At 33.6% G+C, this 14441-nt stretch overlaps 1 protein-coding gene across 5 annotated transcripts in view; it reads left to right on the top strand.

The window, feature by feature from the left end:
- TUBE1 (tubulin epsilon 1) overlaps positions 1–13648 on the top strand; it is a 28942-nt gene extending 15294 nt beyond the window's left edge. For 4 of the 5 annotated variants that reach the window (XM_074187383.1, XM_074187386.1, XM_074187384.1 and 1 more), the window contains 7 exons: positions 1782–1903; positions 3467–3654; positions 3863–4041; positions 5101–5241; positions 9126–9266; positions 9844–10018; positions 13139–13648. In XM_074187383.1, the coding sequence (XP_074043484.1) occupies positions 1782–1903; positions 3467–3654; positions 3863–4041; positions 5101–5241; positions 9126–9266; positions 9844–10018; positions 13139–13297 (1105 nt within the window). In that variant the 3' untranslated portion in view covers positions 13298–13648. The remainder of the gene's footprint in view (positions 1–1781; positions 1904–3466; positions 3655–3862; positions 4042–5100; positions 5242–9125; positions 9267–9843; positions 10019–13138) is intronic. The other variant, XM_074187385.1, reaches the window with a different exon arrangement.
- Positions 13649–14441: the final 793 nt, after the last annotated feature.

The raw sequence follows: 14441 nt of genomic DNA, 5'->3' as shown, positions 1-14441 counted from the left end.
GATGCTGAAGTCCTTCGAATGCTCTTTTAGTAGACCATGATTGCCAATAGCATCAAAGATAAATTATAGAGCCTCCTAAATGAGGGCCATGATTATTCAAGAAATTGATCTAAATACCCATACAGGAAAAAAAAATTATCAAGGATCATTAATATTGATTCAGGAGAACATCATTAGAAACAAACCAGATAATTGTGATTACATTAAATTAAAAAGCTTTTGCACAAAAAAACCACTGTAACCAAGATCAAAAGAAATGTAGTAGATTGGGAAGTAGTTTTTACAACTAGTATTTCTGAGAGATAACTGAGTCAAATTTATAAAAAAAAAAAGCCATTCCCCAATTGACAGATGGTCAAATGATATGCAAGGGCAGTTTACAGTTGAGAAAATCAAAGTAATCATCACTGATGAGAGAAATGCAAATTAAAGCATCTCTGAGGTAGCACCTCATACCTCTTAGACTGGCCAATGTGACCAGAAAGGACAGTGTTCAGTGTTGGAAGGGATATGGGAAATCTGCTAACACTGATGCATTGTTGGTGGAGCTGTGAACTCATCTAACCTCTCTGGAGAGCAAGTAGGAATTACGCCCAAAGGGCAATGTCACTACTGGGTCTGTACCCTGAAGCCATCATGAAAAAGGGTAACAGCATCACTTGTACAAAAATATTCATAGCAGCCCTGTTTGTGGAGGCAAAGAATTGGAAATTGAGTGAATATTCATCAATTGGGGAATGACTGAACAAATTGTGGTATGTGTATGTGATGGAACACTATTGTTCTATTTGAAACCAGGAGGGATGGGAATTCAGAGAAGCCTGAAAGGATTTGCATGAACTTAGGCTGAGTGAGATGAGCAGAACCAGAAGAACATTGTACCACCCTAACAGCAACATGGGAGTGACAATATGGATTTACTCATTTCATCAGTACAACAGTCAGGGAAAATTTTAGGGTATCAGTGATGGAGAATACCTTCTATATCCAAGAAAGAATAGTGGAGTTTAAACAAAGACCAAAAGACTATTTTTTTTTTTTTTGCAAGGCAATGGGGTTAAGTGGCTTGCCCAAGGCCACACAGCTAGGTAATTATTAAGTGTCTGAGGCTGGATTTGAACTCGGGTACTCCTGACTCCAGGGCTGGTGCTCTATCCACTGCGCCACCTAGCCGCCCCAGACCAAAGACTATTTATTACCTTTAATTTTTTAAAAAGAAGGTGTCTTATTATGTAATTTTGCTATCTCTTATATTTTATTTTTTTCCTTGAGGATATGATTTCTCAACACATTCAGTTTTGATCAATGTATAGCATGGAAACAAACAATGTAAAAATTATCAGACTGTCTTTTGTGGGGATGGGGGAAGGGAAGCAAGACTGGGGGAAAATTGTGAAATTCAGAAAACAAAAGAATAATGATTCAAAATTTTTGAATAAAATCTTAATTTAGAAAAGTATAGCTTCTTGTTTGTTAAGAATGCCCTTGGAGATAGTTTGGAATTTATGTAATATATATTTAATCCTGGTTAAATGTTCCATGCAGATTGGGTAACCTTCATGACCTCTCTGAACCTCAATTTCCTTCTCTGGAAAGTGAGGGGAATTGGGCCAGATGATTCCATAAGATCTTTTTCAATGCCGGACCCTTCCTGTAACTTTATGAACTTAAATTCAGGGTTCTGAAATCACAGATTGGCATTACTGCCTTCAGCAAAGAATTCACACTGTGAAGAGGTATTAAGTCAAAAGGGTTTTGTTTTATTTTGATGTTTTTTTCAGGGCAGTAGGATACAAAGTTTTTGGCTCTCAGTACCGGGATCAGATTGTGGAGAAACTCAGACAGACAGCAGAGCACTGCGACTGTTTGCAGTGTTTCTTTATAATTCACTCCATGGGAGGAGGTAAATGTATTTAATCAGTAGCCTACACTTGTTTATTTAGAATAGATTTCACTATTTTAAGTAAAGTAATTCAATTTTAGAATCTGTAGTTGATATATGTAGTATTTAATTATGAATGCCGGTATTGAATAGAGATGTCTGTTTATGTTGATATTTTTAAAACTGATGCACAATTTTTAAACAAAATTGCTCAAATTTTTTGCTACTTTGAACCAACCAGAGATAAACAATGGAAGCCTAAAGCACTCATCTATGTATTTTATTACAAAAAAATTTATAAGCTTTTCAGCATCTTCAAACTTAGTTACAATCTTCAGAATTATCACCAATAGAAATATATATATATATATGTATATGTATATATATAATAGACCCTCTTGAATTCAACACCTTTAAGTCATAAATCATTCCTTAGCCTAGAAATTAAGGATGACCTGAAAAATAATTAAGCTATTGAATTTGAGAAAATCTGTGCACAGGAACAGAATTTTTACCTATCCATTCATGAAATGGAAGACATTAGAATATATTGAAATCTAGGGGGCGGCTAGGTGGCGCAGTGGATAGAGCACCAGCCCTGGAGTCAGGAGTACCCGAGTTCAAATCCAGCCTCAGACACTTAATAATTACCTAGCTATGTGACCTTGGGCAAGCCACTTAACGCCATTGCCTAGCAAAAACCTAAAAAAAAAAATTAGAATATATTGAAATCTAAAACAGAATTGGCCAACTTTGAGGTCAGAAAATTGGCATACTTAATGCTAATATATGTAATAATGCTAATAAACAATATGTATTTAAATCCTATTATAACTTTAAATATGCAGTTTACATTTTTATAGTCTTGTCATGAACATTAATTTTGATTGGAAGTTTTCATTATACGATCTTAACATAACTTCTATTTTGAATGACTTTTGCATAAACATTTTGATTTACATTTTGTCATACCTTTAAGATATTTTGTATAGCTTCAAAGATACCAATTTTCCTGTCATTTAGTCATTAAAAACATTTTCTAACTATATAACAGTGCATTCGTATTAACTACTTTAATAATGAAAATCACAAATATAAGCACATTAGTATTATTTGTACTTTGTTAAACCACAGGAATTTTTTCTGATGCATAAATTTTGGTATAATATTTTAATTTTATAAATTTAAAAGTCACATTCAGTTTTTATCAACAAAATTAAATTTTTACTTAAATATGTGAATTTCATTACTAATATAATGCACTACACCAGTTATATGACATCAAATAGATAAAACAGTTATCATTTTTTTTACTTTTCTATCATTTGTTATTACACAAATTAAGTATTAAAAAAATAAAAGCTAGAAATGCCTCATAACAAGATGATAATCGAGCAGCTATAAACCTCATTAATCATTCTCTTTCTTACTGTAAAATGCAATGAATATATTGTTTGTCATACAAATATTTTTAGGATAAACTATCTAAACATATAGAATATTTAAATAGTAAAAAGTGAAATATAGCCAAAGTGTTTCAAATTATATATACTATTTTACATGTTCTTCAATTGTCATTCTTAGGGACAGGTTCTGGTCTTGGCACATTTGTTTTAAATTTGCTTGAAGATGAATTCCCAGAAGTATACAGATTTGTGACTTCGGTTTTTCCATCTGGTGAGGATGATGTCATTACTTCACCATATAATAGTGTTTTGGCAATGAAGGAACTTAATGAGCACGCAGACTGTGTGTTACCCATCGAAAATGAAGTAAGAAACACTGTTGATATTTGATCTTATGAAATGTTTAGCTGACACATCATAAACCAGACATACTGTTATTGAAATACTTTATCTTCTGATTTAACTTAATTTCTGATTTGAGAAACTTATTTTCTCCAGTCTCTCTCAATTCTAGATTTACCATTTATATATGCATTGAATTTTTACTTGCTCTCTTATTTTTTTTTCTCAAAAGTCTTTATTTGACATCGTTAGTAAAATTAATCATATGGTAACATCTGGAAAGCCCGGAACAACTGTGAAGCCAGAAAGTCTGGTAACTTTAAATGAAGGTGGTATTAAAAAAAAGCTTCAAGAAAAGCCATTTGATACAATGAACAATATTGTAGGAAATTTGCTGCTCAACTTAACAAGGTAATTTTATTTCATGCTCATTGGAAAAATACTGATTAGCATTATTTAAGGAAATTTACAAAACCCAGGACACTCTTAACATAGTTTTTGGATACTTAAGTAATTTGTACTTAGTAATTTACTACAAATTATTTTGCATGATCATTTATTATTTAGTTTGTAGTATATTTTATGAACCTGAATTTTTTTCAGATCTATTAGCTGACTAGAAATTTACATCCTAAATGTCTAGCTTTGGTATACATTCACCAGTTCATGCATTAGCAGATCCAGTATCATCAAGAAAAGTAAAAGTGAGATCATTTATCTAGTATGAAATAAAGAACTTAGCCATAGAGAAAAACAAAGTTTTAATAAAGCAAGCACACTTGATATGTACCCAAGGATTTTATTATGCTTTCTTATGTAAGATCTTAGTATGTAAATTTTTGTGTGGGTAACTTAAGAGACTGATGATGAATTTTAAATTATATTTCTTTACAAACATAAAAATGTCAATGTGACTTGTAATTTTTAACTATTAAAATAATTCAGAGATTGAAATGCTACAATTAGGTATGTGTGTGATCTTTAAATTACCATTATTCATGGCTTTTTACAAGTGCTGTTGAATAGTGAATAGAAAATCAGCTGTGGAGTCTGGAAGACCAGGGTTCAGGTTCTGCCTTTGACACATAACAACTGCCTTGCTATGGGCAAATCATTTAATTTCTCAGTGACCATGAAACCCTTTTTTTTTAAAGATTAAATTAAAAATGAGATCCTGATTAACATTGATAAAGTATGACAAGATCATAGCTCTAGATCCCCTCCTCCCAGGTCTCCAAAAGAAATAAAATAGATTTCACATAGATTCTCATGGCAAAGAAACAAAAAGTTTCATCAGTCATATGCAGATAATAAAATAATTCATGCAAGGAGCTTTCTAAATCTGTTAGTGTTAATGTAAATGTGAGCTGTTGTAATGGTTTGAGAAAGTTTCACTAACTGAAAGAAAATAATTTTTAAATTTGTATATAATTTAAAAATCAAAATATTGTTATAATATTCATGTTTCAGTTCTGCCAGATTTGAAGGTTCCCTTAATATGGATCTTAATGAAATTAGTATGAATTTAGTTCCCTTTCCACAACTTCATTATCTTGTTTCAAGCCTCACACCTTTGTATACATTAGCAGATGTAAACATTCCTCCTCGAAGGTAAGACATACTGACTTCTATAATTTCTAGAGATCTTGTCTTAAAACAATCATTTTAAAATGCACTTGAGAAAATATGATTTTTATTATTTATTATTTTGTTAATATTCTTATTAGATTTGGAAAGGATCCAATTGGAAATGTTATGTATATAATTAGTATATCAGCTTTTAAAATGTAAAAATAATTTGATTTATTTCATATTCATATGTCATCATTAAACTCATGTGTTAAATATTTAATGAAAGCAAAGTATACTGCTTTTAATTTAAAAATGTGAGTCACAGAAAATTTCCTAAGATAGAATTTATCACATCATTCATATTTAAAGTTGGACATGACCTACCTTAGAATGGTGGTAATTGAGGTGACTAGGTGACACAGTGGATAAAGCACTGGCCCTGGAGTCAGGAAGACCTGAGTTCAAATCCGGCCTCGGACACTTAATAATTACCTAGCTGTGTGGCCTTGGGCAAGCCACTTAACCCCATGTGCCTTGAAAAAAAAACTTCACCTTTAAGAGAGAAGAAAGGGATTTGGGGAGGCCAAGATGAAGAAAGGATATGCTGTCCAGTTATAGACACAATCTTATGAAACTGCATAATGGAATGTCAAACTTGGATAAAATTATTACTGTTTGGCAAAAGCATATGTAAAGGTGAATAACAGGAACCTCTCCAAAGATAGGATGGAACCAGTGTGCAAAGGATCTTAAATCACCAGGCCGAAGTTGTTTTATCTTAAAGGAAATGGGAGCATTTTGAGCATGGCAGTGATGTCAAGTCTACAGAGGGTAATGAATAATCCAAGTGAAGGTGGAGAGATGAAGGAACTCATGGCAGATGGTCTCAGTTTTCTCAGGTAACAAGGTTGTCTACTAAGGCGACAGAGAAGTTTTTAGAGCAACAAGAGAGAAAAGGGATTAGAACAGTCCAAAAGGAAGTACAGTATAATCAAGGAACAGTAAAAGAATTATCATGCAACAGTGAGGGACCAGTGGAGACTAAATAGCATGAATTTCTACTAGATGCAGTCAGCATAGTTTAGAAAGGTCAAAAGGTGAATCCCTGGTAAAAAAAAAAGGAAGATAGGGCTATAAATGAAAGAATGGAATGATGGGCTGGGTCTAAGCAGATTCCAGTGGGTGGGTAGTGGGAAAAAGCAATCTTTTTATAGAATATAGGGTATAGGAGGCAGGGTGTTATAGTTTCCATAGGGACTGGGAGCCATTTGGGTTCTCCATGGAGGTTGTATTTTTTGTTTAGAGGATGAGATTGGGATAGTTTGGAGTTTCTGTGGAGGATAGGATTTGTGTCCTAAGAGGAAAGGATAATCAAGAGTAAAACTCAAAAGAGGAAAAGATAATCAAGAGTAAAACTCAAACTTGGATTCAACACTTCTAACATATTCAGCATTATGGAATTAGGATCAAAAAAGTCATATATTGAGGGTGTTCAGGGTATAGATGGTAGAAAAACAAAGGGCAAATGAGTCAAAATGGGAAGATGTGTAATTGAATTATAAGTTTATTGTTTATCCGTGCAAGCTATGGATCCGTAGGCCCCAAACCTGAACCCTTAAATTGGAGCTCAACCCTCTGATATGTACTGTTCCCCAATGTCCCCAGCACTTAGAATAGTGTTTGGCACATGGTGAATTGCTTAAGAAGTGTTTTGTTTGTTTTTAAAATCATTTTCATTCAGTTTACTATATGAACAGAAGAAAAAGTGAGGGCAGGAATGATGGAATGGGGAGCAGGGAGTGATGGATTGGGCCTAGAGATTGCAATGAAGATGAAGAGTAGGTTTTAGGGGAGTGAAACAGAGATGAAAGGATAACAATATAATCCAAATGGGAATTTTAAGATTCATGATTAAGAAGATGACATGCTTTCAGATGCTGATGAGTCCTACAGTTGTGAACTATCCCTCTGAATGACTAATGCACAATAAATATATAAATAAACCATTTAGTAATGTCTCTGTCTTACCAGGAGCTGTCCTAGGTGCTAGGGATAAAAATTTAATGAATAAAAAGTAAGCTGTACATCAGAAGGAGTTTACACAGAAAGACAGTTTGTGTGTGTGTAAAGGGCCAATCCTAGACATTGGTGGAAATCAAGAAGGGCTTTATCTAGAAGAGATGGTACCCAGTATTCATCTTGAATATAACTAGCATTTAAAGGATAAAAGATTCTTTGGGGCAGAGGTGAGGAGCTAATGCAATCTAGTCAAAGAGAAATAGGTGTTAGGAAGGTTAATAAATTAGGATGGAAAGAGAGTCAAAGGGTGAAGACCTCAAATATGAGGTCAAGGGATGAATCGAAAAAGGAAGATTCTGAGATAGCAGTTAGACTCTCTTAGAGACCTTTCCTCAGGGCTTAATCCGTGTATCTATATCACCTGGTCCAAATCTTTGACCTTCAGATTATTCTCCCTACTTTAAGTAATGATGGCAAGGATAGGATCTGGAAGTGGCAGTAAGGAAATAAGGACTAGAACAACAACCCCTTCTCTAGGCCCATTGAGTGCAAGGCATGAAAGAAGTAGCAACACAGGAGCTAGTAGCCAGGGATATGATGTCTTCTGGAAAAAGCTGGATTTCACTTAGTGTATAATGATGGGAAAGTCATTAAAAGAAGTGTTTTAGAGTAAAAGATAGATAACTTATTTGAAATGAGAACATAGGAAGAGATAGTAGGGAAAGGGTTTTTGCCTTAGCAGATGGTGGCTGATTTATGGGAATTAGGGGAGCAGAGGGTGCAAATTTCTAGCCATTGGACTAGAGGAAGTACTAGCTAGGGACCCCTGGAAGTCGATTTTAATATGAGTGTTGAGGTTGGACCTCTGGATCAGTAAATATCTAGAAATCAGGTCTCAGGAATCAGCTCTGCAATTGATCTCATATGAAGACCTAGCATGGATCCTGACCAGAAGATAAACATGGAGTGTATACTCAATTTTCAGCTGATCACTTCTTTAAGGCCCTTGTTCATCAGGATTCATCAGATGTTTCTGATTCTTTCATTAAGATTCATTGTATCTTGAGATCTATTATTTGATAAAATAGGTTTTGTTGTTGTTCAGTCATTTTAGTTGTGCCTAATTCTCTGTGACCCCATTTGGGGTTTTCTTGGCAAAAATATTGGAGTACTATGCCATTTTCTTCCCCAAGCTCATTTTATAGATGAGGAAACTGAAGCAGTTAGGGTTAGATGACTTGCCCAGGGTCACATAACTAGTGTCTGAATCTTCCAGACTCCAGGTCTGGCACACTATTCATTCTGCCACTTAGCTTTCCAAAATAGATTAGGGAATCATGAAATTAGTATTGGCCCTTTCAGTACTTTAATAGAATGTCTGAAACCATTGTTGTACTCAATATTAAGAATTTATAGTTGGTCATTCTCTATGTTGAAATTATATTAACTGCTCACTTTTGGTAGAGCTCAGAATTGAAGTAAAAAGTATATGCTGGACTGAATAAAAATACTAAAAGTAATTGTTGGCTAAAGAACAACTTATTAAAATAAATTCCTTAATGATTCTGGTTCTAGAAATGGATAATTATACTGATCTAACACTTTAATCTAAGATTTCTATATTGATATGAGTTCTTATCAAAATAACTACAGAATTTTTCCTATTATGAAAATAAAAATTAAATTCTCATCTCTTCATCGGTGGTCAGTTATTAAAGATACTATAATGTAAGGTAATGGTTAAGATTGTGTATATAGATATAGATATATATATATATATATATTTTATGTTACAGCTTATTTATAGATGATTTTGATAATGAACTTTTCATTAAATTGGCACCATATTACTGAAATTTTTTTAATATGATTTTGTATATGAGATGATTCCCTTTTTTTTTTAGGTTAGATCAAATGTTTTCAGATGCTTTTAGCAAAGACCACCAACTCATTCAGGCTGATCCAAAGCATAGTCTATACCTTGCTTGTGCCTTGTTAGTTCGAGGAAATGTACAGATTTCAGATCTTCGAAGAAATATTGAAAGGTTTGACCTTACCTTTTACTTAAGAAAAAGTTTTATTGATATCTTTTGTCTATCCTATTCAAGATGACTTTTTCAATATACTTCATGATTATTTGTGTTTAAAGTCTGTTATAAATTTGAGAAGTCACAGAACTAATGTTACAAGGAAAAAAGCTATTTTGGTCCTCCCAAATAAGGCAAGCCTTCCCATCTTCACAGGATTGAAAATTTAGAGCTGGAAGGGACCCTGGAGGTCATCTTTTATGATGAATATCAGATACCACCTCTTTTAAGTAAAGCTCTCGATTCTCACCAATTCTAGGATCGGTCCTTCTTCCCAAACCAGTTAGTAGTTATTCCCCTTATATTTATTCTGAACTTCTTACACTAGGAGTTCTTAAGAGGTTAAGTGACTTAGTCAAGGTCATATTGTATACTAGGTGGCAGAATTGAGATGCTCTGGTTCCAGGTGTATTTGCTACACCTCATTGGTTCTCACTTCTTTTCATCTGATATTTATAATTAGTGTAGCACTGTTCTAATTCCTTGTGCATATTCATATATTACTTGATTCTTAGTTTTAAATGTTGCTTCTTAGATTGAAATCTTCTTTGCACTTTGTCTCATGGAATCAAGAAGGCTGGAAAACAAGCCTGTGTTCAGTACCCCCGGTGGGCCATTCTCACTCACTCTTGGCACTAGCAAACAATACCTGTGTAAAACCAACCTTCATAGGACTTAAAAACAGATTCTCAAGACTCTATAAGAAAAAGGTAATTATCAGCAAAACATAAAGAATAAGCTAACTTTGGTTATTTAGATATGATTGTATAAACTATACTGTTATCACATAATTAGATTTTTGCATTTGACCTTGCTTCTTTCAAGAGAAGTCTTTCATTACCACCCTCAGAACTTTCTATCGATTAAGCAAAGCTCTGGTAGAATGGAGAAGTCTAAGGTTCTCAGAAAGTTTTAAATGAATAAAAGAAAACCCATGGAATTACAAAGGAGACGAATTATATTGAAATAAAGATTATTTTTTCCATCCATGATTACAGTGCCTTGGGGATCCTGTTGAATTCTCTCTGTATTTTTTTTTTTTAGGTTTTTGCAAGGCAGTGGGGTTAAGTGGCTTGCCCAAGGCCACACAGCTAGGTGTAATTATTAAGTGTCTGAGACCGGATTTGAACCCAGGTACTCCTGACTCCAAGGCCGGTGTTTTATCTACTACGCCACCTAGCCGCCCCAAATTCTCTCTGTATTTGAACTGTTATCCAATTGGATATACCTCTAAGCTTTATGTTACCTGAAAATTTGGCGAACATACTATTTATGTTTTTATCCAGATCACTGCTAAATATTGTAATGCAAGGAATTTGGTCCGGATGTGAATGTAAATTTCCCTTAGTCATAGTTGTCCACCTTGACTGGATGTAGTTTCACATATACAACAGTGTTTATACTTATGATACTTATGTAACCTTCAAAGTTGGCCTGGTGCTAGCTTTGTTCTGTGCCCCTATAAAAATGCCCAGGCTAGTGGACAGATGTTGCAGAAAGCAGACAAGCTGGAATGTGAAAAGAAATTCAGTCCATGGAAGAAGGGAGATAAGAGTGGGCAAGCAGACTTGAGAGTACATAAGTGGACATGCAGATTAATTTATGTGTGGACTTGACCCTCTGACTACCCTGCCACCAGCAGCTTTCACAATTAAATCTCCCCTCCATGGCAGATAGCATTCCTTTGGTCTCTGAATTAAGGAACCTGCAGACAGAGCTCCTACCCTATAATTGGTGTACTTGATAGGATTTGTCTGAGGCCAAAATCTGCACTGCAATTGGCAATGAGGATGAGATTTTTAGGAGCTCTCCTGCTTCTGCTTTACAAATATATTGAACATTATAAGGCCATGGATGGCTGTGTGGGCTTCATTCCCTCAAGCTGGTATCATTAATCATATTTCTTTGCATCTGATCATTAAACTGAACTGTTTTATATCAACACCACTATGTTATATAGTTCATAATTTATAAGCATAGTGTAAGACTTGTTAAATGTTTTCTTTAAACTTAGGTAAACTATGTTTATAGTATTAACCTGATCTACTAGCTTAGTTAGCCTATTCAGAAATGAAATAGTATTAGAATTTTTCTTTTTTCTCTTTTTTTTTTGACAAGGTAATGGGGTTAAGTGACTTGTCCAAGATCACAGTTAGGTAATAAGTATCTGAGGTTGGATTGATTTGAACTCAGGTTCTCCTGACTCCAGGGTCAGTGCTCCATTCACTGTGCCACCTCACTGCCCCTGCATGATCTTTTCTTAAAGAAACTGTGCTGGCTTATACTGATCACAATTACTCTTTCTATGTATGTTTAGAAATCATTTCCTTAATAATTTGATCTAGAATTTTGCTAGAAATAGAAGTTAAAGTTCATTCATCCAAGTTTTATAGTCCACCCTCCCCCTTTTTTTGAAATTGATACATTTGACTTTCTCCAGTCTTAGCAAATTGTCTGTTTTTATTTTTTTAGAAATTCACTAGTGACTCAGTTATCACTTATCAACTAATTCTTTCAGTATTCTTGAATATTTCAAACCTTAATAATACCTAATACTCCTGTTGTACATCTTCCACTATGTCCTAACTTCAATGCATGTCTCTTTAAAGCATAAGATGGTAATAGTTCTTTTCCATCCTTGTCAGTCTCATTTGACAGCACCTCTTTTTTCTCCTCACTGAAATCAGTTCAGCTTGTGTCTTAAGAATTCTCATTCTTGAGAACATACCCCTCTTGCATTGATTTTTGTGAAAATTTAGTCCATTGAATTTTATATATATCCTTTCCCTTCCCCTTTAACATGTTCTCCCAAAATTTAAGATTCACATTTTGCAATGCTGAACTTTCTTCTCTATTGTAGGTTTTGTGATAGAGTAATCACTTATTCCCAAAAATCAGTTCTTTTTTACTTCAGCAAACAGTTGATAGTCAAGTCTACCAAGAACCAACCAAGGAATCCTTGTTACTTTTCATCACTTTTCAAAGGAAGAAATTATCATAAAGTCAAATCATAGATTTTCAGTTCAGCTTTTGGCGGGGGGTGGGGGGTGCCAGTAATTCACATAAAATTCCCCATTACTAGTTTTTCTGAATGAGTGGTCTTTGCATATTGCCATCTATCACTATCTTCTTCATTCACAATGTTTTCTACTTCCATATCTCATTAAGTTAGAGTAAACTTGTGCCTGGTTTGTGATCAATTTCTGAAATACATCAGTCCAAGCAGTTTGTAGCTATATCCCATATAATATCATTTCTGTCTTTATAACAATCATTGCCCTCATATTTCAGCATTTACAAAGGGCTACACACACACTATCTCATTTGAACCTCATGTCAGTCCTGTGATTGGTTGTACTCCAGTACATAAAGATGAGGAAACTGAGGTTGAAGGTGGCTAAGGTGGTTCGAATAAATGTTAATATTCTAGGGCCAGATTTCAGCTTTTAGCCCCTTCCCATCAAATCAAATTTGCTTGTTATCAAATTTGCTGCTTTTTATGTGTGCTTCTCTTCCTTACACAAATATGGGTCATTTTTATTACCATTAATCCCTTCTTTACCTTTTGAATTCCTAGTAAATCTCTAAACTCAAATGCCATTTCCTCTGTCTTTGATCAGTAATAACCTTGGATTGCATTTGTACTTTTGTAGTATTATCAGTTATAGTTATCTTTGTGCTTCCTCCCCAACTGTATTGTAATCTCCATAAGAATTGGAACTTCTCCAGGATCTAGCACAGGACTTGGCTCACAGTAAGTACTTAGTAGATGTTTGTCCAATGAATTAATTACCAAAGTGATCAAATTAAACCTATTTTTTTTTTTGTAGGCTCATCTTCATCACTATCTACAGGTTGATGGAATGGAGGAAAATTGTTTTATAGAAGCTGTATCATCTTTGTCATCTCTTATAGAGAGCTATAATGAATTAGATGTCACAAAAGGCTTTCCTGTACATGATCAGCTTAGACTCAATATCGTCATATAAAAACACATTCACAAGTTTCTACTTTTCAATTAATAATTTTTGGTTTATGTTCTGTCACTTAGAAAATCTTGCTTGATTTTCTCACTCAAGAAATCTTCATTGATTTTTTTCAAAGTAGCAGGAAACATCACTGACTAAAAGTTCCTTTAAGACCATTTGATGAAGATATGATATACCACGTTTTGAATCAGTGCAATTTTTGAACTGTATCTACAACTATTTTACCTTTTACAAGAACAATATTTTTCAAGATTTATGAGAAGTATGAAGAATGTTTGCCTTTTTTATAACCTGATATTCAGGAGTTATACATTAATAAAAAGCCTGATTTGGGTGTATTTTTATCTAACATTTACCTGTATTTTGAAATACTATATAGGTACTCCAGTTTTTTTAAACTGATCTGATAAACTTGGGAGTGTTTTAATAATATAAGTAGATGTTGAATTTATTATAGCACTTGGAGATGTGATTAACTTTTGATTTTTCCCTTCAAAATTATTTAAAACATGATTTTATATGCAGTCAGATTGTTTTCATAATAGTAAGTATGCCTTATTTATAAAGTTCTATCATTTATAATTACTTTGCACAATAAAGTCTACATAAAAGTATAAAACTTTTTCCAGCCTTGATATCTTCTAGAAATTGTACAAGCAAAATAAATATTACAAAATTGCTATAATCTGAAAAGTTTAAATTATATTCATTTGTAGCATAACTATAGAGGATAATTCACTTATGAAATTCAAGGGTAATTCGTTTTTAGCAAGGGATTAATTTTTGCTTATTCTTCTACTACTACATTAAACATCCCATTTATTTCAAAACCTTTTTCTAACCAAGTTCAACCTTTAAGAGATTTGGAAGAGAAAAGTTTTATGAATTAATAATTGTATTACAATGGATGGATGATAGCCATAGAATAGCTTGGGTAGTGAGAAGAATGAAGAAATTAATTTTATAATTCTCTAGCCTTATTTCTCCAAAAGAATTAAAAGGGTACAAGTATATTTGCAAAAGGCAGTATATTATAGTCTCTCAGTTAAGGGATCAATGCATACTACTAGGGACTGGTCATTCTAAGACTTTTTTTAACTAAGACTTTTTTTTTAATATTCACTTGGCTTTTGTAAAAAGCATC

Source organism: Macrotis lagotis, chromosome 5 (genome assembly GCF_037893015.1).
Source record: "Macrotis lagotis isolate mMagLag1 chromosome 5, bilby.v1.9.chrom.fasta, whole genome shotgun sequence".
Lineage (NCBI taxonomy): Eukaryota > Metazoa > Chordata > Mammalia > Peramelemorphia > Peramelidae > Macrotis > Macrotis lagotis.
The sequence above is the reverse complement of the archived record's forward strand: the minus strand, read 5'-3'. Positions and strand labels throughout refer to the sequence as shown.